Source organism: Struthio camelus, chromosome 15 (genome assembly GCF_040807025.1).
Source record: "Struthio camelus isolate bStrCam1 chromosome 15, bStrCam1.hap1, whole genome shotgun sequence".
NCBI classification, from domain to species: Eukaryota; Metazoa; Chordata; class Aves; order Struthioniformes; family Struthionidae; genus Struthio; species Struthio camelus.
This window is the reverse complement of record NC_090956.1, coordinates 3584658-3608790: the sequence shown is the minus strand read 5'-3', so window position 1 is coordinate 3608790 and position 24133 is coordinate 3584658. Positions and strand designations below refer to the sequence as shown.

The window sequence follows — 24133 nt, the reverse complement described above, 5'->3', positions numbered from 1 at the left end:
GCACCGGGGCTTAAGTGAAGCCGAGGCGGCGGCAGTGGCGCTTAAAAAAAGAAAAACCAACACAAAAATAGCTCTAAACAGCAAACGCCTGGGGTCGGCGGTTTCGCTTCCGGGTGGCGGGTGAGAGGCCGCGGGGTCATGTGACGCCAAGATGGCTGCCGGGCTGCGGCGGCCGTGAGGCGGCGGCGGGGCCGGGCCGGGCCGGGGCGCCGGGCCATGGCGGGGCTCTGAGGCGGCGGCAGAGCGGGCGCTGCGCTCCCTCCGCCGGGGCTGAGGCGGGGGCCCGGCTGCGGGCGGGCCGGGGCCGGGGCCGGGTCAGGGGGCGCCGGAGCGGGGTCTCCCGCGGGGCCCGACGGCGGCGGGAGGAGGAGGAGGCGGAGGCGGCCTCGCTTCTCCATGTCGGTTCCCTCCTGCGGGAAATATGATCAGCGCCCCCGACGTGGTGGCCTTCACCAAAGAGGAGGAGTTCGAGGATGAGCTGTGCAGCGAGCCGCCCCTGCCCGAGGAGTACTCCGTGCCGCTCTTCCCCTTCGCCGGCCCCGGAGCCAACCCCTGGTCCAAGGTCGCCAGCTCCAAGTTCACCCGGGACTTCATCCTCATCTCTGAGTTCTCAGAGCAGGTGGGGCCCCAGCCCCTGCTGACCATCCCCGATGATGCGAAAGTGTCGGGCACTTTCGATCTCAATTACTTTTCCCTCCGGATCATGTCTGTGGATTATCAGGCTTCCTTCGTGGGGCATCCTCCCGGCTGCGCCTACCCAAAGCTGAACTTTGTGGAAGACTCCAAAGTGGTGCTGGGAGATTCGAAAGAAGGGGCATTCGCCTACGTGCACCACCTGACTTTGTATGACCTCGAAGCCAGGGGTTTTGTGAGGCCCTTCTGCATGGCCTACATTTCTGCTGATGAGCACAAAATCATGCAGCAGTTTCAGGAACTCTCTGCGGAGTTCTCCAAAGCATCTGAATGCCTAAAGACAGGGAACAGGAAAGCTTTTGCTAGTGAACTTGAAAAGAAACTGAAAGACCTCGACTACACTAGGACTGTGCTGCACAATGAAACTGAGATCCAGAAGAAAGCCAACGACAAAGGGTATTACACAACCCAAGCAATTGAGAAGGCCAATGAATTGGCTAGTGTTGAAAAGTCTATTATTGAGCACCAAGATCTGTTAAAGCAAATCCGATCCTATCCCTATAGGAAACTGAAGGACTCCGACTTCCACCCCTACGAGCCGGAGTGTGGACTGGATCAGGCTAATGCGAGCTGTGATCAGGACCTGACTACCTCTGACCTTGCTGAGCCTGGTGACACGCACCTTTATGCACACGCGCCATCCTATACCCCCAAGCTCATCAAAGCGAAGTCTGCTAAATGCTTTGACAAGAAGCTGAAAACGCTGGAAGAGCTTTGTGATGTTTATTTTTTCACCCAAACTCTAGATCAGCTGCATCAGATTGAGAGGACTTTCAGAGGTGATGTGTGCTACCTCTTGACGAACCAGATCAGCAGAGCACTTTTAAAGCAACAGAGTGTAACTAACTTTCTCTTTGAAGATGCGTCTCTTCTAGATGAAAAAGCACCTGAAAAGCAGTACAGAGGCTGCCAGAGATTTAGTCCAGATGCTGTCAACAGAAAGTGTTTGGAAGAGTCTCCCGCTCCGAAAGTGGTAATCAGCCTGGGTTCTTACAAGTCCAGTGTGGAGTGTGTACCTATCAAGATGGAGCAGGAAATTGAAGACTCGCAAGAACCCAAAATGGCAGAATCCATAACTTTTGAACACCAGGACAATTTGGACTATCTCGATGCAGATATTAAAGGGAGTATCAGTAGCGGGGAGAGCATTGAGGTTCTTGGAACGGAAAAGTCAGCATCTGTTTTAACAAAGTCTGAGAGCCAGGCCAGCTTACCCATCAGTCCGAGTCCCCAGGTGGGCAGGAGCAAGGTGGGCAGCAGGAGGACTGTCAGTGAGGACAGCATTGAGGTTCTCAGCACGTGTCCCTCAGAGTCACTGATCCCGGAAGACTTCAAAGCGAGTTACCCAAGTGCCATTAACGAAGAACCTTATGCAGATGACGAAGAGGGAGGCCTTCATTTCAGCCCCAAATTAAACCTGGATAATGCTGACAAGCAGGAAGATAGTTCAAAAGAGGAAAACTTATTGCAGGTTGATTCTGCCTGTTGCATCGGGAAGGAGAGTCCCAACTTCCTTGAGCCTCTGCCTGACCTAGGCCAGAAGCACTGTGACGAGGATGGGGTGGTCAGCATTCCCCCGCAGCCGTACCGGCCGGCCGAGCAGGGGCTGCACGGGACTTTTGCTGGCTACCATTCCCATGACAGTGTCTCGGGAGGGCTCCTTCCCTATGAACTCGATCCGCGCTACTTGGCAGGCAGTAGGGACGTCAGTAAAACTAGCCTGGATGAATGTTCGGACTCCACGAGCTATATTAGCAGTGCCGCGTCCACGTGTTCTGACCGAAGTCCTTCTCCTGCTTGCCCCGTAATTCCCGTGAGTGAAAGGCACAAAAAAAAGGCTGGCCAGAACGCGCTGCGCTTTATTAGGCAGTATCCCTTCGCTCACCCTGCGATATACTCCCTGCTCAGCGGAAGGACCCTTATCGTGTTGGGGGAAGATGAAGCAATAGTCAAGAAACTTGTGACTGCGCTCTCCATCTTTGTGCCGAACTGTGGGGTTTATGCCAAGCCTGTGAAACACTGGGTCACTTCCCCTTTGCACGTTGTGGATTTCCAGAAGTGGAAGCTGATTGGACTCCAGAGGTAAACTGAAACTGTAGATGAAATAGTGGCTCTGTTTGCTTATTTGTGTCAAGGTATATGATAAAAAAATTAGTCTTTTAAGCTAACGTTTTAGAGAGAACCTGATAAGTGGGAGAGTTCTCTTTACAGAATTACTTACACAGCTGCCATAAATTTCTGCTTATCAGATGTCTGTGTGTATCTGTAGAAGGAAGGGTGTATATTTGTCAGCTTCTTTGTAACCAGCCTCGCTTTAATCTTTTAAAACATCTACTGGATACTTGCTGTCTGGCTCCTGTTAGTTATTTTGCCAGGGGATTTGCCATTGTGCTATCTTAGCCTAGCAAAGCAAGGGAACAAATTGCTCCTACTGCTTTGCTGCATGGAATGAAAACAAAGTGCTCCTGGAGTCTCTTTGCGCGCTCTTCCTTCCCCTCCCAGCCTGCTTCCAAAGCTCTTTCAACTGCTCTAGTTAGGACTTTGCTTTTGAAATTAACACTTTGATATGGAGGACTAGGACTCTTCCCCCCACCCCCACCATGTGAACCCTAATGAAGAGGTAACCAACCCGCTGTTGATGAAATCAGTAGGTTAGAAATCGGACTGCCAGCATTTGGTTTGTGTTGGTGAGAGCGTGCCTGCCCTTGTCGAAATGAATGTCCTGTAGCATTTGCATGCTGGTGCAGGGCAGAGGGGCAAAGCCTGCTGCGAGGCTGGGCTCTGATTGAGATGAGGCAGAGCAGACACGGAGCCACGTGTTTATGATTCTGCTTTAGCGCAGAACAAAATGCCCAAAGAGCTCAGTGGGCTGCAGTGCTGGAATTGCAACTTAGATGTACAGGGAACTTCTGCTCAGTGTAACGTCGTCATGAAAATAAACAAACATCCCTCCCTCAACACTCAAATCCTAAAATGTGGCTTCATAGTTTATATTACTAAGTAGTGATGGCTCAGCTCTTGAGACTTTGGCCCTTCCCTTAACGCTATTATGAAAGGATTCGCTTTGTGCGTTAGCAGGATGCGTTCTGGCGCTTCGGGTGCAGGTATGACAGGGAATGCCCTCTCCTGTCAACAAAGTGGGAAATATGGATGAGAGCGTCAGTATGCGGCTCAGAGCCAGATTGGAACAGTCGCCGAAAGAGCGTTTCTGAGCATAATGAGACTCAAAATACAGAAATCTGCTTTCTAGGTCGCTTAATTCTCTGTCACGGCGGGGGTTATGAGTGACTGAATTATCCTAAGCTGTGAGCTTCCTCCCGTACCCTGCCTCACGAGCGGAGGGCGGAGGTAACAGCTCTGCCAACAGTTGCTTCCAAAATGTTCTGTCAGGGAGTTTTTAAAAGCTCTGAGGGTTTACAGGGTGTTTGATGTGTGTGGTTAAATGCAGTTTGTATAAACAAAAGTCTTTTTAAGAACAGCTTGTAAGATGTGTCAGTCATTTAAACTCTCCTCAGTGGAAGTGTTAATTAAGCGCTGAGTTGAACATGGATGCTCTTAGCGAACCGTTTGTACAAAGGCTTTGGGAAGGAACTTAGAGGCTAGGAGAATTATTTCAGTAAGGTCAAAAGGGTGCTACTTCTCTTAAGGCCAAGCGCTGCCTAGGCACAGCTCTTACACTAATACGCCAGCCGTTGGTGCCTCTGGTGTGAGGCTGTGATGTATCCCAACAGAGTAATTTTAACCAGACAGAATTCAGGAGCGGAAGGTAGAGTTCACATAGGCCTGTAATTTGCAGCTAAATAACACTAATTTAGGCTTGTGTGATTGTATGTTGTGAATGCGCTTTGGGTTTGCATCCTAGTGAACAATGTTTAGGCTTAGGCAGGGGATATTCTGGTTTAAGGATGATTCCCTTATCAAAGGAGGGGCAAAAGGTTTCACTCTGTTCAAGGCTTTGACCACCTCAGAGCAGTTCCCTCCCAAAACAGCCACTTGGGGGGAAAGCAGAGCTCTTGGCAAGGGGGTTTCTAATGCTCCTTATTGCTGCATCCAGAAGCCAGTTGCTGCAAGAATTGCTTCTGTTCCCCAAAGATGCCTTATCGCTCTCTTTATGTCATTGGTTTTGTGTCTAACAAGGAGGAAACAGTCCTTAAAAGTGCTGCATTTATGAAGTAGTGCACGTACAGTTCAGATCGGTGCACCTGGGGCTCCAGGAGATCAAGGTTTCTTTGGGATCTGGCAGCCTGGAGAGACTACTGGGCCATTCTCTTCTGTGCCAGACTTAATTTGCCTGCAGACGCTTCTGTACTTTTGCTCTGGCTTATGGACGGCTGCATGTAGTACAGGCTCATGGACGTGCAGTCTGCGCTCCATAGCCACCTGTTTTCCTCCAGCCGTGACCTCTCTCTCCCCTTGCTGTTTCAGAATGGTGTCCCCTGCCGGGGTGAACATGTTGCATGCTCTGAGCCGATACAGCCGATACATTAGCATCCTGGATGCGGACAGTAAGACTCTCCGTTGCCCCCTTTATAAAGGAACCTTGGTGTCCAGGCTGGCGGACCACCGCACTCAGATCAAACGAGGGAGCACCTATTATATGCACGTCCAAAGTATCCTCACTCAGCTGTGTTCGAAAGCCTTCCTCTTCACCTTCTGCCACCATTTGCACCTTCCCATCAGTGAAAGGGAACCGGAGGAATCTGTTGTGAATCGCAGGATGAACTTTCTGAAGCTCCACCTGGGCCTTGCCAATGAAGATATCAAAATTGTACAGTATCTAGCTGAGCTGCTGAAGCTGCAGTACATTCAGGAACCCGGCCAGGGGGTGAATCCTCTGCTCAGATTTGACTATGTTCCCAGCTTTTTGTACAAAATTTAGTATCATCTGGGCTGTCTGCTGTCATACTTGGATTCTGACAAAGATCATCTGTGCTTGACATTGATGCTGTCTGTAGTAGCTCTCATACATCAGGAAGGGGCAGAAAAGCTGATGCCTTTGCAAGCAAGTGTCTCTGCTCAGTAGAAATTAATGTCCAAGTGACCTAATTTCTACATGGTTCCCTGTAGCCCAGAACTTGGATGTTCCATCATATAAAAACATTGGCCACTCTGTTTTCAAATGTTGAAAGGGACACTATTAACTTCTAAAGCATTGGATAGTAGCATTGAGGGAGGATTATGGCGCTGAGAGAGATGGGCGCTCTTGTGAAACAATACTTAGTAACGTGCACCCCCAAAATAGGCAGTACTCTGCACGCTTCCACCAGAACGCTCTTGCTGCCTTCGGTGGAGCCATGGCAGAGACCAGGGGAAGTATAAAAGCCACACGAAGATTTTAATCCACTAGTATCTTGCCTGCATGTGGGGGGTAATTGATGTACGTGCTAATGCTCCCTAGCAAGAGGGCAGCATGCAGTTGTCTGCCTGTGTGAAGCAGTAGTTGATGGTGTCCCTTTCTGCATTTTCGGAGTTCCTGGCAATTCCTAGAGCTGGTTGTTCCGGAGCCCGTAGGACAGCAATGGAAGCAGGTGTGCTTCTGTGCAGAAAGCGTTTGCTGATTTCTCAGCTTTGTTAAAATCTGGAATGTGGAAGGGCTCCTTTTCAACGTTGGCTAGCACCGAGGCTCCTGCTGTTGTGAATGTAGAGCACTGTGCCTTGTGAACTTGTCGCATCCTGTTTGCTTGGCGACCTGTGGGAAAGGTGGGAGGAAGAGGGAGACCAAGAATCCTCAAAGCTTGTGAGGTCAAGGGTGACCTTCTAAAGAAAGACGGGAGCTGAACAGCGTGAGGGAAAGGCTCCTTTTTACATGCTTTTTGTGATGGGGAAACGAACGGTGCAATGCTCTTGAAGGTATGCTGTGAGGGACAGCAAGCTGTTAGAGCAGGCTGCCTGGCTGGCAAGACGCTAGTGCTCAGGCAAAATCTAGGATGAATGTACTGGATCCCATGTTGTATCCATATTGCTTTTTTTTGTTGGGGAACTGAATTTTGTGCTTTGTGGTGAAGCAGGTTCGGTGTCACTGCATGCTGCTTCTGGCCATGCCAATTTATTTTAACGCCAAGCCTTTGTAATTTCTTGACTACCTCTCCTGTGGCGTTCCTGGATAGTTCTGGATGGGGCAGAACTGCAGCTCTCTGAGCCTGGTCGTTGGATACCGAGGACCTTCCTTTCAAAGCTTCTTTACTGCTATCTGTGCCAGAAAGGTTGCGTCGCCATCACGGCGATGCTCCTGGAAGATTGTTCCTGTCAGTGCTGAGTGTTTTGTGCCCGGCTCTTGGGGCACAGCACTTCCCTCTGGAATCTCCTCGGAGGTGCATCTCATTGGCCGCCATCATGGGCTGGAGTTTGCTGCTGTGTCCAATGCCATGTGGTGACAGCAGCTTTCACAGTTCTTTTAAGCAAGAAAAAGTCTTGCTCGGAAAGAAAACTTGGGTTTTACTTCTTTTTAGCACTGTTCTCTTCTGATTCTGGAGGGAAAGCAGCTTAGATTTTACAAGATTAGCTGAAGTACTAGGTTTTTTTCAAACCTCTATTTATTGTGATTATGTGAGACAGAGTGCTGGAACCGAGTATAACATTCCCTCCATACCTGGGGAAGCTTCTGCGCGGAGTCTGGGGTTTGTCAGCGTAGTTTAGACTGCATTGAAAATTTCTGTGATCACTGCACTGCTCGCCAACCTGTCCCTGAGGGCAGAGCGTCCTGGGAAGGCTGTCACGTGGCACCAACATCCACACGCCGGTAGCGCTGCCTCCCCTCTCCTGCCTGCAAAGGAGTCTTTGAGGCAGTGCGGGAAGCAGAAACCAGCAAGGCAAAAAGGCTCTATTTTAAACATTAGCATTACTTCCGATGGCTTACAGTGAGGCTAGCTCTGCCGAGAATCTTGAGCTTGTGATACGTAGGGATTTCCAAGGCCAGAGGTTGCTTGTGATTATATTTGTAGTGTGCAGCTGGGAGGCAGTGTGCCGTTGCCTTTGCTGAAGGTGAGCAGTGCACCATGTCAGCTGTTGTGTGTCTGTGCGCGAGGCTGCAGAACTGCCTTCGCATTTAAAAAGCATGTTTAAAGACCTTTTCCTTTTCTGATTCTGTGTCCTCCTGTATGCTGCTGTCGCAGGTGAACTGGGTCTGCTAGTGAAAGACTTTCATGCTCTTAGAAAACATGTACTTTCTGAAGTAACTTGAAGCATCTCCTTGTTGATTTGTGTGCATCTGAATAACTTCCAAACTAAAGTCAAGGTAAGATTGCCAGAGGGGGAAAACATCTTAGTAAATGAGTAATGCAGGTGATACTGGGCAGACCACAGCTGTGTGCATGTTGCCCGACCCTCTGCACTGGAGAAGCGTTTGTCACAGGAGCTTGTGTTTTTGTGCTGAAAAATGACCTGATGCTACTTTGGATCGAGGAGGGAGGGACAAACTAAACTTCCTCCATGCTGACAGCTCGGAGCAGTAGAGCAGGACTGATGATAAGTGCTATGTGACTTCTTAGTTACAATGGTCTTTACCTGTAGTGTTTAGCTGCACTCATAAATTGGCAAAAAATCACTTATCTTTTCTCCTATCAAATCTGTAATATCTGATATTCAAGGCTATGTTTAGCAATACCTGTGCTTCCACCCGTCTGACTTTCTTTATCTCTCTCCCACAAAGCAGTTCCGAATCTCAGAGAATGCCTTAGAGGCTTTATCGGGACTGTTGCTCATTCCTGAACAGGCTGAAAGGGGAGCTCCGTGTTACCTGCAACTCAGATATTAAGCAGGAGCTAAGGAGAAACATGCCTTGAAGTGTTTGCCGTTGGGAAACTGGCTCACACTCGGGCGGGCTTAGCTAGCCTCTGAGCTCGCCTTCCCATGCCAGGAAGCGTGCAGTTACGTGGACTCTGGCAAGCCCGTCGTGCGAGCGCTCAGCTGCAGCACCTCGGTGCAGCTGGAGCCCGTCCTGCCCTAACTGCCTGCAGTCCTCAGAGGCAGGAACTGGGGGAGTCCAAGCGCAGCTGGTGGTTGAGGAGCTGAATTCCTCTTTGCTCAGTAATTTTTTCTGTTTGACTTTCTGACCTGACTGTACAGTAAAGATCCCTGTATCAGCACTTTAAGTCTTTCTGCATCTTCACTGTGTTACCTCAATAGTTTCCAGTCTTAGAAAACTAATAACAAGTTAAGATCTTAGTACTAACAGCTCCAGCAATCTTGGCATGTTAGTTGGCTTGTACTGCACCACCCGAACAACGTGCGCTGCCATCCAGCCATGCTTCCACCACTAGCAGGGCAGGTTCGTCGTGGCTGCTGTGTAATACTAACCAGCCTTCGTGCATCGACTCTCCAGCTGCGAGCCCCAGTGGTGTCATGCGTGGCCGTTATCCGCTTCTGTAAGTGCTGCCAGCATGCCATCACCTCTTGCACGGCTGGCTGTGGCTCCTTCCTCTCTGTGCGGGCCCTCAGGGAGATGAGGTTTGTAAGCCTGACCAGAGAATTCATCAGAGCAAAGGTCTCCTGTGGCCTTCTGCTGAGCCAGGAGGACAGGGTTCAGTGTTCTTATTCCTCTAGTTTCCTGTGTTTGAAGATGTACCGTTAGCTCATGCTCTCAGTTAAACTAGCTTACCGCTTTCAGATGCAACCATGAGGATGGTCAGCCATAGGAGTAGGTGATATTAACCCTACACAGGTTTCATTTCTCAGAGAATAGTGCTCAGATTTACTTTCATCCAGTAGCAATCACTTCTAAGCAGCTCCAAAGCTGTCTTGCCTTGACTAGGGAAGTACTGCCTATACTCTAGCAATATTAACCATTTTGTAAGGGGTGGGAGAAGTGCTTGGGGAGCAAAAGCCAATAGGGCTGATGGCTCCGTAACTCCAAGCCTGTTCTTTGGTTTTCATTCGGCATTGGGGTTAGCGCAGGTGGCCCTGATCCTGCAGGTAACTGGCCACTTTGCAGAATCTGGTTTTGGAGAGCTGGGCAGGACCTGCTACAGGACACAGGGCTTGTAACAGCACTTTGAAAAGGCACCTGGAATAAGGTGTGGTCAGAAACGCAGTGAGCTGCGAAGGAAAGTGCCTGCTCCATGCTGTGCCCTGATAGCACAATGTGTTCGACAGAGCAACAGATTGTACCCTAATATCTTTGAGTGGGCCTAGCACTTGCTACCAGAGCTTGAGAAGTCATAAACCTACCACACGCTGGTTGCCAAGAGATGCATTTTAACTGGAAGGCAGAAACACAGGGTACCTGGTCCCGCTGGCTTCCTCAGTGCAGGGTGAGTCAGTACAGGGATGGGGCTGGGATAAGAACTGCCTTTGAGGGCTGTGAGTAGGCTGTGATGAATTCTCATCTTATGTTAAAGCACTGTATCTTATTACTGCATGTCGAGTTAATGTGTGCGTGCCTGTGTGTACAGAACGCTTGCGTCAGTAGTTAGAGCGAGTGTGATCGGGAGAAATCCGAGAAGCATGTCTTAGTGTAGTGCTGTAAGTGTTACTGCACAAGAGTTTAACAGATGTTAACACCAAATGACTAGTCTGAAAAATGTACTTTTAAAAAAAATTATTTATTTGGGTTCAGATATTTTTGAAATACAAAAAATCGGTTGTATTTTTTAAAGCTTATAATTCTTGTCATACATTGTGGTTAAATTCTTAATTTTACTGTGCTTATTAAAAAATGGTTCTACCTAAGCTTTGTGCTTCAGATGCCTGAAAAGAGCCTGGAGACATGGGCTAATAATACTGATGGAGTTGGAAGACTGATCTCTGGGGAGGGCTGTTGTGTGGATGCAGGACAAAGCACCAGAGACCTGTTCCCCTAATGTGGCTTGACCTTGTGAAAGCGCGTGGAGCTTGTGAAGCACCAAGGCAGAGCTGCCTCTGCCTTTGGGCGCTCTAGAAGGCGAGTCTTCGAGGCTGAAGCCAGCGAGGCTTTCTAAGGCTGCGAAGCCTCCTGTGCAATCGCACACAGTGCGTGTGGCCCCAGGGCAAACAGCTCCTGCAGGATGTGAACCCGAGCGGCTGTCCCAGGCTGCTGCGCCGTGCAGGTCAGTGTAACCACATGTGCTGTTCCCACAGGTGGCAAGAGCTGGATCAAACCCAAACCTGGCCATAAGGTGAGGGTTACCTGCTCAGTCCCCTAACAGAAGCCGTAATATCCCCGTTGTAACGTTTAGTGGTCAAAGGGCCGGTTTCCCCCTCGGGGGGCTGTGCTCTTGGGGGATCCCATGAGATGAAATTAACCAATTTAAGGGGGATCCCTTAAGATGAGGGAGGAGGTAAGAGCTGAACTAGGACCAGGAGCTGCACAGAAACCGGTGCCAGCAGGGAAGTGCTGGGAGCAGGCACTGGGGCATCGCCTGATGAGAGGGTCTGGGCAGTGGACTGAGGACAGGATCAAGCCACAATCCCAGGTGCGTCCTGGCTCTGGGACTGGGCACTGCTGCCTCCCTTTACAGGACAGGCAGGCCCGGGAGCGGGAAAGTTGCTGCAAAAGCCTCCACCTCCTCCTTGAGCGCCTTGAGGTCCCCCTGGTATTTCTCCTCGACCAGTTTCTCCTTGAATTCCTTCAGCGTGGCCTTGGGGCTCATGTCGTTCTGTACACGCAGAGTCAGCTCGATCCCTGCCAGGTTGGGAGCACACACAGGTCAGCCTGCCTGGCTGCAGCATCCCTCTGTGCCCACCGTGGGCAGCTGCCACATCCAGCGGCTCTCCCAGCCCTGCGAGGAGGCTGGCATCGCTCCACGATGTGACCGCCCACGAGACTGCTCCCACCAAGACGCCTGGGAAGGGGGGAGCAGCGCGAGAGGCAAGGGAACAGGGCTGCGAGGGATGCCCTGCCGTGTGTCACCTGCGGCCCTGGGAAATGGGACCATAGACCTGGCAGGACAACTGGAATAAGACCGCAAAAGGTGCGGTTTTAATCCAGGCTTTCAGCCCACTGCTGGTGCAGTGGGGAGTTGCAAGAGGGTGGCTGGTCCCCCATCCAGATGGGCAGGTGGAGGAGTTAACTCCTTACCACCACTTGCTGGAGGCTTTTGCCCCTCCACGTGACCGTAGGGCTCTGCCGGCCACTGGCGTGGCAGCCCCGCCGGAGGAGCTGCCCTGGGCCCCGGCCTGCTGCCCGGAGCTGCCGTTCAGCTCCGCGGGTGGCGGTGCGCTAGCCCGGTCCCTCGGGCACGGCTGCTGTGGCCTCACCTCTGTGGATGTAACGAGCCACCTGGATGAAGTCGTCCTGCCGGAAGCCCCGGGAGGTCAGCGCTGGTGTCCCGAACCGCAGGCCGCTGGGGCGCAGGGCGCTGACGTCACCTGCAGCAGAACGAGAGCCAGGTACCGAAACTGTGGTGCAGGTTTCGGTACCGAAACCGAACCAGCCTGGTTCCTAGCACCTGGGATGCTCTACGTGGACCCATGGCCAGCTGGGAGCCCTGGGGGAGCACGAGGAACGGGACCTCTAGGAGCTGGGGGCAGGACATGGCGGAGCTTGTGGGGTCTCTCACCAGGACAAGTGTTCTTGTTGCAGGCGATGGAGCAGATCTCCAGCACCCGCTCAGCCCGGCCACCGTCTGTGCCTCTGCTACGCAGGTCCAGGAGAATCAGGTGGTTGTCGGAGCCCCCTGCAAAGAGATGAATTCTGTCTGGGGGAGGAGAGATCGTGGGGCAAACACTGCTCCTGCTCAAGACTCCAGCAAGAAAGGCTCACGACTGCACCAGAGCCTGCCCCTGGGTTTGAGGGCAGAAGGGCTCCTGCCCCATGGGAAGGGGAACTTCTTAGCATGACTGTTAAGAAGCGGTTTTGTAGATGTCCTCAGGAATGGACCCAGTAGAACCCTTCCCACGGCCTGGCTCAGACCCAGCACCACGTGCAAGAGGTGGTGCTGAGCTGCGGAGACCTGTCCTTACCTGTGACGATGTCATAGCCCAGCTCTATCAGAGCGGCCGAGAACGTCTTGCAGTTCGCGACCACCTGCTGCTGGTAGGCCTTGAACTCGGGTGTCATGGCCTGCCGCAGCGCCACAGCGATCCCTGGGGAAGGAGGCAAACCAGTGAGAGCTTTGGGGGCTTCCGTCGGGGAGCTAGCGGAGATGTGTGGCACCACCGATGAAAGCCGTCCCCAAAGCTGAGCAAACCGATGGACGAGGCTGGTGAGCGTGAGGCACTGGGTGAGCAGTGTGGCACTGCGCTGGCTCGATGAAGGCCCTGAGCGGTGCCTTGGCACCGACGCGGTGTTTCCTGCTAACACCTGTGCTGGCAACATCCCCTCCCAAAGGGATGGATAAAGCCCCATCTCTCCTTGGGCAGTGCTACACCAAACTGGCTGTGATTTGCCTCAATATCTGCATTCCCTGGCTGCGAGCCCCCTTGGGCCAGTTGTAGCCCCCCGCACCGTTGCAGGGGTCGGAGCCGAGCCGCGAGATCTCTGCCAGCTCCCTGCCCTGCCAGCCCGGAGCCGGCAGTCAGCCCAGCCAGAGGCGTACCTGCGATGGCGTGGTTGTGCGGCCCTCCCTGCAGCCCAGGGAAGACTGCCTGGTTGATGAGGCTCTCCAGGTTGTAGAGCGTTTCCTTGCCCGTCTTGGGGTCCACGCTGCGGGTGCCTGCGGGAGGGGAGGGCAGTGTCACTCACAGGGCAGCACAGCCTGCTTTCTCCCGCGACCCTGCAACTACACCAGCAACTGTGCACCTCCAGGCCCCACAGAGCGGGGACTGTGGTTGTTCTGCCTCAACTCTGGATTAGGGCTGGCCCCTCAGCCTGTGAAGCTCCCCCCAGGAGACCCCTCTGCCCTTCCTCTTCCCAGCTAGAGCAGAGGGGCAGCCCTGGGCCCTGTGACTTGCAGCTCCCTTGGCCCTGGGCAGCGTTTCTCCCGGCTCCCCAGCTGGGGCAGGTACCTTTGCGGTAGAAGATCATGCCAGCTCTGCAGCCCCGCAAGGTCTTGTGGGTGGTGGTGGAGACGATGTCGCAGTGGTCAAAGGGGGAGGGCACAATGCCGGCAGCCACCAGCCCGCTGATGTGGGCCATGTCAGCCATGAGATAGGCTCCGTTGGCGTCTGCGATCTTCCGCATGCGGGCATAGTCCAGGTTGCGCGAGTAGCAGCTGACGCCTGGGGGAGACAGCATGTGGCTCTGGGAGCTGGGCTAGGTGTGAGGCTGCAGGGAGGGGACAGGAGCAGCCGCTCACGGGCCCTGGGACAGCCTGGGATCAGCCCTGCGATAGTGATGAACCCAGCTCAGGCCAGCACAGATGTATTCAAGGTCTCCTCCTGGCATCACAGCACCCACATGTGCCTGCTGGCTTACCAAGGTGCTAATGGCTTCAGGGAGCCACCCCAGTCCTGGTGCATTACCAGGGAGGTTAATAAGGGTTTGACCCTCACCTGCTATGATCAGCTTGGGGTGGAACAGGCGGGCGTTCTCTTCTAGTCGATCATAATCGATGTAACCAGTCTTGGGGTTGACCTAGGAGACAAAAAGGACAGTTCAGCCACCTTGGCATGGGTAAGGATCAGTCCCAGCGCCATCCCGCAGGAGGGGATACGGGGAGAAGGGTGATTTGACAGCACAAGTAGTGAGAGGGGAAGGGGCATCCCACCCCTTCTAAGTCATCCTCCTTCTAACCTCCCAGGTCACCCACACCCTGGGGACAGGACACAGATGTAACCGTCCTGGTTGGACCCCATTACTCTTGCATTTAAGAGGCTGTAACGCTTATGACTGCCACGTCCCTGCTCCAGCTGGAGTGGTTCTCCATACCTTGTAGGGCATGGACTCAAAGAAGATGGAGGTAGCAGAGATCTTCTTCTTGTCCGTCATGAAGCCGTGGGTGAGGTGGCCGCCGTCGGGCAGGTCCAGCCCCATGATCCTGCCATGGGGCTCCACCAGGGCCGTGTACACCGCAAAGTTAGCGGGCGACCCTGCAGCGAGAGCACAGCAGGCCTGTTACAAGTGCCAGGGCACGTGGGGGCTGACGGAGCGCAGCCTGGCTCTGCCAAGCACGGTTACCTGAGTACGGCTGGACATTGACTCCCCACTTCTGGGGGTCCAGCTGGTACGCCTCCAGGGCTCTCTTCTGACACAGCCTTTCCAGCTCGTCTACAAACTCTGTCCCGCCGTAGTACCTGTTGGCAAAGGACAAGGTGGGATTTATGCCAGGGTTGGTGTTGTTTGCTTAGAGCAAACTGCAGGGGATTAAAAGCAAACTGATTATTCAGAAAGGTCCACGTGACCAAGGCCATGCTGGCTGGGGAGAACCAAGGCAACGCCATGTTTGCGGCAGCTACCAGGGCAGCAGCTGCAGCAGATGTGACCCTGCAGAGACGGTCCCACGCGCAGCCACGGGCAGAAGCTGAGGGGTTCAGATCCTGCCCTGGAGGAGCTCGGCTGGCTGGGCCAGTGCCATGATACCGCTTCCTTTCCGGGGGTGAGATTTCAAGAGGGAAGTGGCACGGGGTGGGTTGTTTCTCTTTTCCCTGTAAGGGTTTGGGTCAGTTGGACTCTGCCCTGCCCTGTACCTCTGTCCTGGGTAACCCTCAGAGTATTTGTTGTTCATGCAGGATCCCAGGGCCTCCAGGACTGCTCGACTTGCAAAATTTTCAGAGGCGATTAACTCCAGCCCCAGCTTCTGGCGCTGCTTCTCCTTCATGATGATGCTGTATACCTTTGGGAGACAGGAGAAACTGCTTCACTGTACTGGCTCTGCATGAGACATGGATGCTGCCAGGTAGGGATGCACCCTCAGAGGGGAAAGCGTGATGGAGAGCGGCTTGGAAAGGTACTGGAGAAGAAAAATGAGACCCCTTCTTGGTACAACCGATCCTGAACAGGTTCTGTCATGCGCTCTGTCATAGGCCTCGTTTTGGGTCTCTACCTGCCAGGAAGCTGCCAGCTAATTTGGTTGTCATTTGGGCTAGAGTCTAGGGTGGCTACAAAATGCACTAGGCTTTGGCCATGCTGGTCTGGTTGGCCATCTGTGCTTGTGCAGACATGTGAGCTTCAAGCAGAGGGGTATAAGCAATAGATGTGAAGTGAAGACCGTGTTAGCTCGATTACTGTGCAGCAACGCACTTGGAGGATGCTCTTCCTCTCCACCTCTCGCTGCAGGCAACCTGGCACAGAGACCTGGTGAGACCCAGCTCAGCCTTGGACCGTCTCGCCCCTGCGTCACCAGCTTGGGGAGGTCAGCGTCCCCGTGGCTGCCCAGGCCCAGAGGGTGAGTGAAGCAGGTTGCTTGCACTGACCGTACAGGCTGCTCCGCTGCCGAGGCCCGTGCCAGGAAAGGGCTCTCACCTCCGGGTCGTTGCTGTCGAGCGGCTCCACTACCATCCTGTTATGGGAGGCCCAGAGCTCCGTGCTGGGGAGGCCCCCGCTGCCCTGCGCCGAGTTCGCCATCTGCCTGCTGGGTCCAACGTAGCCTGGAGCCAGAAAGGGAGAGTTTGTGGAGCTGGCTGGGATGGCGGTGGGGCCGGGTGCCTCTGGGCCGTGTCCCCCACGTGCTACCTGCTCCCATCCCACGCCTTCCCCCGAAACGCAATGGGGGCTGGCCAGTAGGGTGAGGAAAACCCCGACACCTCTTGGGGAAGCCCCACTGATTTAAGATGGTTCTCCAGTTACGGTGCTTTGGTTATTTCCGACGTTGCCCCATCACCGCTCTGCTCGGGGATTGCGCGGGCAGGTTCACAGGCTTCCCCCAGCCCGAATCTGGGGAGAAGCCTGGCCCGACGCTGCCCTGTTGTGGCAGCAGCCCTCCCGCACCCGCCAGTGCAAACACTGCAAGCGTTATGATGCAGAGCACGTGCTCCCAGACGAGAGTGACAGCCCAGCTTCCGTCTCGGCTAAAAACAATGCATCTCTTTTATCCATTAACCCTGCCAGCCTAGCAAAGGGCCGTGAGCAGGTTATTAAGCAACCGCATTTAGTTTATTCGTGTCAACCCACCCTGGCTGTGCAACCGCACTCCTGCTTGCTCTGGCCTGGCCTCCCCACGACCCGCAAGCCCGGGTCCTCGCTGGCACCGTGGAAACCCTCCCCGCCGCCACCGCCCTGTCACCAAAGCTGCCTGCAAGGAGGAAAGGCTGCGGGGAAGGGCAGGGTGGGAGGCCACGGGGCTCTCCCGTCCCCCCGGGGAGGGCAAAGCAGGAGCTCGGGGCAAGTGCATGCCCGGCCCGCGCCTGGGCTCCTCCAAGCCCGCCCACAGCCCCGAGGGTCCCCGTGGGGCGAGCGGCACCGCCGGGCGCGCTCCCTACCTGCCCCTGCCTGAGTCACGCTCCCGCACGCGGCGCGGGAAGCCGCGCGCCTACCATAGAACGTTCGGACACTCCCCTCCGCGCCTCGGCCAATCACCGCCTGACCACCGCCCCGGTAGGCTGGCGAGGGACACGCCCAGGAAGCGTCTCGACCAATCCGCGCCGCGCCTCACCTCCTCCCCGCGCCCCATTGGCCCGCGCCGAGGCGAGGCTGGCGGCGCCACTGGCGCGTGGCGGCGCGGGCGCGGGTGACCTTGGCCCCGTGCAGCGCCGCGCTCCGGCGGGCGCGGGGCCGCCCCGTGGGCTGGGGGTGCTTCGAGCCCCCCTGCCACCCTGTGAGCCGGAGGGTGCTCCCAGCTGCCCCACGACCTGGGGGGTGCTCTGAGGCCCCCTGCCACCCCACCAGCTGGAGGGTGCTCCCAGGAGGAGCCGGAGGGTGCTTCACGCCAGCCAGAAGGTGCTCCTCACCTCATGAGCTGGAGGGTGTTGCTTGCCACCCTGGAGCCCAACCAGATAGAGGATACATCCAACCATCCTGCAAGTTGGGGGGGGGGGTGCTTCTTGCCACCCCACCAGCTGGAGGATGCTCCCAACCACCCTGCAAGCTGAGGGGGCTCTCTGCAAGCTGGAGGGAGCCCTGCCACTCCACAAGCCACAGGGTGCTCCTTGCCACCTCACAAGCTGGAGGGGGCTCCTAGCTGACCCATCAGATGGAGGGTGTTCCCCACATCAGCTGCAGCCCTGCCAGCCAGAGGGTGCTTCCCAGCCACCCCACCAGCCACCGGGTGCTCCCTGCCAAACCCCTCCCTGCAAGGCCCCGTGGCATGATGCCGTTAGCTGAGTGTGCCATGCACAGAGCCAGGTGCTGCTGCCATGGGGACTGGTGCCTGCTCCTTCCCCTTTGCAGCAGGGAACCCTGGATGCCCAGTGGGGTGTCTGGGTGCTTGAGAGGAAAGAAGCTACCGCTCAGGGATGAGTTGCATAGGCAGGAGAGGGGCCTTGTTTTCTCTGTGGTTTGAAGCCAAGTTAGCTAATGCAGTTGACCAACTTGAGCCATGCAACAGCCAGAAATTCAGGGGTTAAATTCACTATATTATAAATTGAGGAAAAGGACTAAGGAACAAGTGATCCTACCAAATTCCCCATGATCCCAAGGCATGGAAAGATGAAACTAGGCACTGTGAGTCACTCCAGAGAGCAGTGTCTTAACGGTGAGGCAGCCAGGAGGCAAGAGCAGCAGTCAGTGGCAGAGCGAGGAGCAGAGCGCTGTGGTGAGTCCTCTCGTGCACCTGTGATAAGGGGCCCTGGGGTGAGCAAGAGGGGCAAGGGAAACTGGGGGCTTACCAGGAGGGGGATTCGTGGGCATGTGGCTGACAGTTATACTAAGTGTTTTTCTGCCTATTAGAGTACACGTCCCTAGAAGGTATCTCTTGAAGCAATGGTCTTGTAACCTAAGCTTTATCAGTTTGGCCAATTTTTTTTGCTATCTTAATCTGTCCTTGGCCATCCCAAGACGATTCCTTGCAGCAGCAGGATTTGGGTTTCCCTGGTTCTGCTGTCAGCCCATGTCTGATTGCTTTTGTAGGCAGTTTATGGAAGGGTTGTTCTGCCACCACCGATACTGATGGCGATACCTCAGTTGGTTTCTCCGGTTGAGATGGTTTCTGTGATGTGCAGAGCAGTGCCAGGGTCACATGGCCGTGCGGCGACTCTCCAGCTCCCAGGGCAATGTGGCACTGGGAAGGCCGCTCTGGGTGATGCCAGCCCTTGCACCGCAGCGCCTTGGGCTGCAATGAGGTGAAAGGAGTTGCAAGCAAAAAATCATTGTTTATTATCATTTCTTGGCTTAAAACATCTCTCAATGAAAGCAGGCTGGTGTTCAGTGGTGGCGATAAGCTTTGCAGGGATCCAGGGGACTGCTCATTAAATGTGGAATTGCCTTTGTCTTGAGGGAGCCTCAGATTTTTGCTTGTAGCAGTACGACTCTGAGTTTTCCACTTGGTGGCTGAACTTCTGCTCAGATGTCTCCTCTACCCTTGGGTTGTTTTGATATTCATCAGATACCATCACTTCCAGGGCATATTTAGGATCAGATCAGCCCAAGAGATTCACAGACCCTCTGTCTAGGTTCGCTTGGATCTTGTTCAAATGGCTTAAATTCCTTGTACCTCTGCCAGCCTGAAGCCTTTCAGCCATTATATAGGCAGACGGTTGTTATTAAGTATATAAAGTGGATATAGTCTGGCATTGTGTATACATATTGTGTACAGCAGTTAAGCAAAGATTTTCACCTCATCTGAGCTGTAGGAGCTGCAGGTAACAGAAGTGTGTGCCTTTATGATTTCAGGAATCTGGCTTGCTGGTGATGGAGAACTTCTCCTCTTCCCCTTCTCCCTTCTCTGCCAGTTCTCCCACCGGGCTGGCTGGGAACGCCACTGCCCACGATCACTACTCCAGCCTGCAGAAGAGCATGCATATCCTTTCCATGGTGGTATACAGCATCGCCTGTTTGCTGGGGGTGACGGGGAATGGCCTTGTCATCTGGATTGCAGGCTTCAGGATGAAGAAGACGGTGAACTCCGTATGGTTCCTCAACTTGGCCATCGCTGACTTCATCTTCACCTTTTTCCTGCCCCTCAGCATTGCCTACACTGCACTGGGTTTCCACTGGCCCTTCGGGAAGCTCCTGTGCAAGCTGAACAGCACCATCGCATTCCTCAACATGTTTGCCAGCGTCTTCCTCCTGACGGTCATCAGCATGGACCGCTGCGTTTCTGTGGCCTTTCCCGTGTGGTCTCACAACCGCAGGAGCCCGGAGCTGGCAGCCAGGGTTGCGCTGGGGACGTGGGTCCTGGCTCTCCTCCTCAGCTCCCCGTACCTCGTCTTTCGGGACACTGCGGTCAGCTCCAAGAACATCACCAGCTGCTACAACAATTTTGCGCTGTCCGACGACTACACGTCTGAGGCAACGCGGAGGCTGTGGAGGATGCGGCTTAAAGCGATGATTGTAACGCGATTCTTATGCGGGTTCCTCATCCCTTTCACGGTGATTCTCATCTGCTACAGCATTGTTGCTGTCAAGCTGAAAAGGAGGCAGTTAGCCAACTCTGCAAAGCCATACAGAATTATCATTGCTGTCACAGTCTCCTTTTTCCTCTGTTATTTTCCCTACCACGTCTTCTCCTTGCTGGAAATATCCAAAAACTCTTCCAGTCATGAGATGAAAATGGCTCTTTACATAGGGATCCCCCTGGTTTCTAGCCTTGCTTTCTTCAATAGCTGCATCAACCCCATCCTGTATGTATTTGTGGGGCCGGATTTCAAGGAGAAGTTTCGCCAGTCCATCCTGTCAGCCTTTGAAGGGGCCTTCAGCGAGGAGTCCATCCTGGCCAGCAGGCGGAAGTCCAGGTCCGCTTCGGAAGTGGAGGTCCCGAGGGCTTGAGCGCTTTGTGCTGCGTTGCCGGCTCCGTTGGAGAGGGGCAGTTCTCTTCTCTGCTGTTTCCCTTCATTTCAGAGCTATAATTGCCAGACGGAAGTGTGATTTGACATTTTGGAGGTATCTCAAATCTGCCATGACTTAATATACTAAAGAAATGAAACAACTGGTTGGAGTTGCAGCAGGGTGGGAAAGTCAAAGTAGCAGCATTTTGTTCCGTATGCCCCTTCCTTTGCTGCCCATTTCACTTCTCCATCCTTTGTGGTCCATCATACCTATGCGACACCTCCTTTGTATACAGACCAGTGTGACTTTTCTGCCACTTGTGCTCGTTTGTCAGCTGGGTTCCTTAGCACTGAGCGTAGTTCAGAGTATTTCGTGTCCATTGTGCCCGTCTGCTGTGTGTAAAGCCCACAGGGGCTTTGCCCTGCCTTGCCAGCTGTCTGTCACTGTGTTTGGGACTGCTGGCAAAATACCCCCCCCCCCCCCCCCCGGCTGGCTGTGCTGAGAGGGCAACCATCGGCAGGGAGGTGGTTGTTCAGACCTGGCTGCTTCAGCGCTGCTGATCCGTTACAACTTGCAGTTGTTAATAGGTGATCTTTTCTGTGCACCGAGTTTGTGAAGCCGTTGACCAAGCTCCCTTTATTTTCCCCTTCTGCTGAGGCTCCCAAGGAGGGATGTTCTCCCCACTGCCGCCCGCAAGAAACCAGCCTCTGCCTAGCTGAGCCCAGGGTCGCCTCGTACGTGCCAGAGGGACGCGGGCAAGCCCAAATCCCGTTGACATCTCTGTTGGGTTCCTCTGACTGCAGTGCAGCTGCTCGCAGCGAGCCGCTGGGAGAGGTTGTTCCCTGCAGCTGCCAAACTTTTGCGGCAGCCGGTCTTTGCCAGGCTGCAAAAATTCTGGGGTTCCACCAGGGGGCAAAATCGGGTCCGGCTGCGGCAGCAGTGTGCAGCTGCGCCAGCCCCTCTGCTTTCCGGAGGAGAAGAGGAGGGAGGGAAGAGCTATTCCATAAGTCTCTTATAAATAAATTAGTAAAGAAAATGCAAAGATCCTTTTCCATGCAAAGTATCACACCAGTCCAGCGCACAGGCCGCTACAGCTTAAGGAGAAAATTATTAAATTAAAAAAAAGTAGGTTGTGCATGCAATGGGATCCAGCCTGCTCATAGTGTGTATGGCTAAACAGGGCAAGGCATCACCATGCAGAGATTTCCTCATGTTTCTGAGCAAATTAGTTCGGCTGCCAGCAGCCTCCGTGGGACCTCGCGTTCAAGCTGCCAGCGTCAGCGTCCACGCGGCGGCAGGGAGACATCCCCGCTGCATCCTGCTCGTGGGACAAACACAGCCCTGAGCAAAGTCTGCTAATCGGAGAGGCTTCCGCCAGCTGCAGTGGGTGTACCGTCCGGAAAACTTCGCTCTCACAAGTGTGGCTTTTAAATAAATAGGGTTAAATTAAATGGCTATGTGTATTTTTGCAGGGTCAGAACGATCTAGTAAAACATTCATCTTTTCTCTCCCCAGATGTGTGGCAGGCCAGATTATTGGTTGTGTTCCAGTTACTCGGGTTGGATGTACAACAAAGCTATTTCTGAGCAATGGCTGTCTGTGTTTGTGTTTGTATTTGACATGTTTCTGGCCCTTAAACAGCTGAGATTTGACATTTGGTACTGCTAGTGAATGAATATTAAACCCTATTAAACTTATTTAGATGTACCCAGCCTGTGAGCTGTTGTGTTGCCTGTGTGATAAAACACTTAGTGATCCAACCTGACTGAGCATGCTTGTCTTCGGTAATAGAGCAACTAGATAAAAACCATGAATACCCAGAATGAGCGTGAATAGCGTGAATAACCGCTAGCAACAGCAGCAAAACTCTCCCATGACTGAAGCAGACAGGACTTGACCTCGATGTGGGAATTTGTTTGGGGGACTCTGTCCAGGTGGATCTGACTGCCGGATCGCCATCCTGGCAGCCCCTTTGGTATGTTCTAAAACCAGTGGTGAGGAGAGGAGAGAAGAGAAAATGTGTCTGGCTTGGATCTGTCCGAGCTTTGCATTGGCAAACTGCTTAGGGCAAAGAAGGTGGTGGTTTTCTCTGCAGGCTTGGTCAGGCTTTGAACTGCTTTAATTTTTACAGTAGAAAATTTTGGTCATGTAAAAGGGGACTGTGGTGTTGAAGTGCTGTCATTCCCACCCTGTCCTAGAGTGGCTGAATGAGCAGGTGACTGTATCGTAGAGCCCTCTCCCGGCCTGGCCGATCTCCCTGTAAAGTGGCACAAGCTGCTGTCTGTCCCATTCATCCAGGTAGAAGGCTGCTCTGGAACCTCGTTGCTCTGATCTGCCCTAAAATCTCTGACTTCCAGCCTAAATGTATGAAGTTAGGCATACCTCACTATTCTGCGTGGCTGACGTTACTGACCGGGAGCTGTCATTCATGCAAGTTAGGGATTGATTATGGATCTGCTGGGCAGTGCAATATCAAATGAAGGTCGTGATCCTACAGGCGTGTACGTACTTAACCTTTAATTCAAGAACAATCCTGCTGAGATCAGGGAATGTAACAAGACCATCCATATGTCAAGCATGAGTGAACTGAGAGATTTACCCTTTGCCACAAATTGCCGCCTGTCATCCAGATAAAACTGCAATGTTTGCTATGCAGCCTGCAACTCTGAGGCTATTTACTTGTCCCTGGTGGTAAACTACCGCATTGATTGTGGTGTCAAGGTTGTGCACACCGGCATTTGCTCTCTCTGGTTTTCCTCATCTGTTTGCACAGCATGTAATTCCTTGTGGCAAGGGTCTCTGAGACCTCTGGACTCAAGCCTTGGCCTCCTACCCTGCTTCTCTCATCACTCTGGGACCCTTGAAGACAAGGGCTTCAAGCATTGACCCAGTCTGAGGCAGGAAAGAAAGCAATTTCCTAGGTCATTTGAGCATCCACAGTGGGAATGGGGTTCCCATGGGACAACAAGATTTAAATGAAACAGAGAGTGTCCGTGCGGTCTAAGGTGAGTAACTCGGCAGCAGTGAACACAAGTGTCCCTCGTGTCGGTGTCCATGGCTGGACAGGTGGGATAACACTGATTTTAGAAAGCCCCAGGGGTGCTGGCAGGCTGAGCAGGTATGACTGCGCATAACACAGCAGCATTTCTCCAAGCCGCAGGCTGACGCTCATGAATCAAGCTCCATGGCATATCTGTGCAAAAGGTATTCCTGTTCACTGCTTGCAGGGTGCTGAGCTCCTCGGACTGTTCTGCAGGGAGTCCCTGCATTGCTCCTTGGCTCGGTGGTAGCAAGTACCTGGGACGTTGCAGGCCAAGAAATGAGGGATACCAGTCTCAGGGCAAGGTGTTTCTTTTACTCATATACATCTCATCTGGAATAGAGCAGGTAACTAACCTGCAGCGAACATCTCCCAGGGATCACAGCCAAGCCCCATGACCATCTTTTGCACAGCAGCTCTGTTTCAGGGGCTAACCCCATTGAGTTTCAGGGCAGAGACCAAACTTTCTTCTCTTACTCTAAGTGGCATATTATTACTGCTAAACAAAATAGAGTGTCTTCACAAAACTGAATGTCTCCTTGTATGGTAGGGAAGGGACTTAGAAAGCTTTGAAACAGCCATTCATGAGAACACTTGCCAAAATAAAAAAAGAGGAAGAAAAAGGGAAATGAATATTTTATCGAGGGTAACCAATGGCCACTGCTGTGTTACAGGACATACTTGAGATAGAAATGGTTCTGTCATCCAGAGTCTGATCCTTAGTCTTTATGCAATGAGAAACTGTG

General features: G+C 53.4%; 3 protein-coding genes across 5 annotated transcripts; 2 read left to right on the top strand and 1 right to left on the bottom strand.

The window, feature by feature from the left end:
• The first annotated feature begins 290 nt into the window (after window positions 1–290).
• On the top strand, window positions 291–10359 carry SMCR8 (SMCR8-C9orf72 complex subunit). Its single transcript, XM_009668031.2, has 2 exons — window positions 291–2775; window positions 5119–10359. The coding sequence occupies exons 1-2, from the start codon at window positions 422–424 to the stop codon at window positions 5570–5572; spliced, it is 2808 nt and encodes a 935-aa protein (XP_009666326.2). The 5' UTR covers window positions 291–421; the 3' UTR covers window positions 5573–10359.
• Window positions 10212–16974, bottom strand: SHMT1 (serine hydroxymethyltransferase 1). 2 transcript variants are annotated; one of them, XM_068908231.1, is made up of 12 exons: window positions 16906–16974; window positions 15950–16074; window positions 15175–15320; window positions 14666–14781; window positions 14417–14577; window positions 14041–14122; window positions 13555–13767; window positions 13146–13262; window positions 12571–12693; window positions 12168–12284; window positions 11866–11976; window positions 10212–11290 (listed from the first exon to the last, which is right to left on the bottom strand). In XM_068908231.1, the coding sequence occupies exons 2-12, from the start codon at window positions 16049–16051 to the stop codon at window positions 11121–11123; spliced, it is 1458 nt and encodes a 485-aa protein (XP_068764332.1). In that variant the 5' UTR covers window positions 16052–16074; window positions 16906–16974; the 3' UTR covers window positions 10212–11120. The 2 variants fall into 2 exon arrangements, with proteins under 2 accessions (XP_068764332.1, XP_068764331.1); XM_068908230.1 differs by lacking the exon at window positions 16906–16974 and adding an exon at window positions 16598–16781.
• On the top strand, window positions 15217–22054 carry LOC104139716 (chemerin-like receptor 1). 2 transcript variants are annotated; one of them, XM_009668012.2, is made up of 3 exons: window positions 15217–15383; window positions 15764–15872; window positions 19253–22054. In XM_009668012.2, exon 3 carries the CDS (start codon window positions 19271–19273, stop codon window positions 20345–20347), a length of 1077 nt encoding a protein of 358 aa, XP_009666307.2. In that variant the 5' UTR covers window positions 15217–15383; window positions 15764–15872; window positions 19253–19270; the 3' UTR covers window positions 20348–22054. The 2 variants fall into 2 exon arrangements, with proteins under 2 accessions (XP_009666307.2, XP_009666308.2); XM_009668013.2 differs by lacking the exons at window positions 15217–15383; window positions 15764–15872 and adding an exon at window positions 17113–18176.
• Window positions 22055–24133: the final 2079 nt, after the last annotated feature.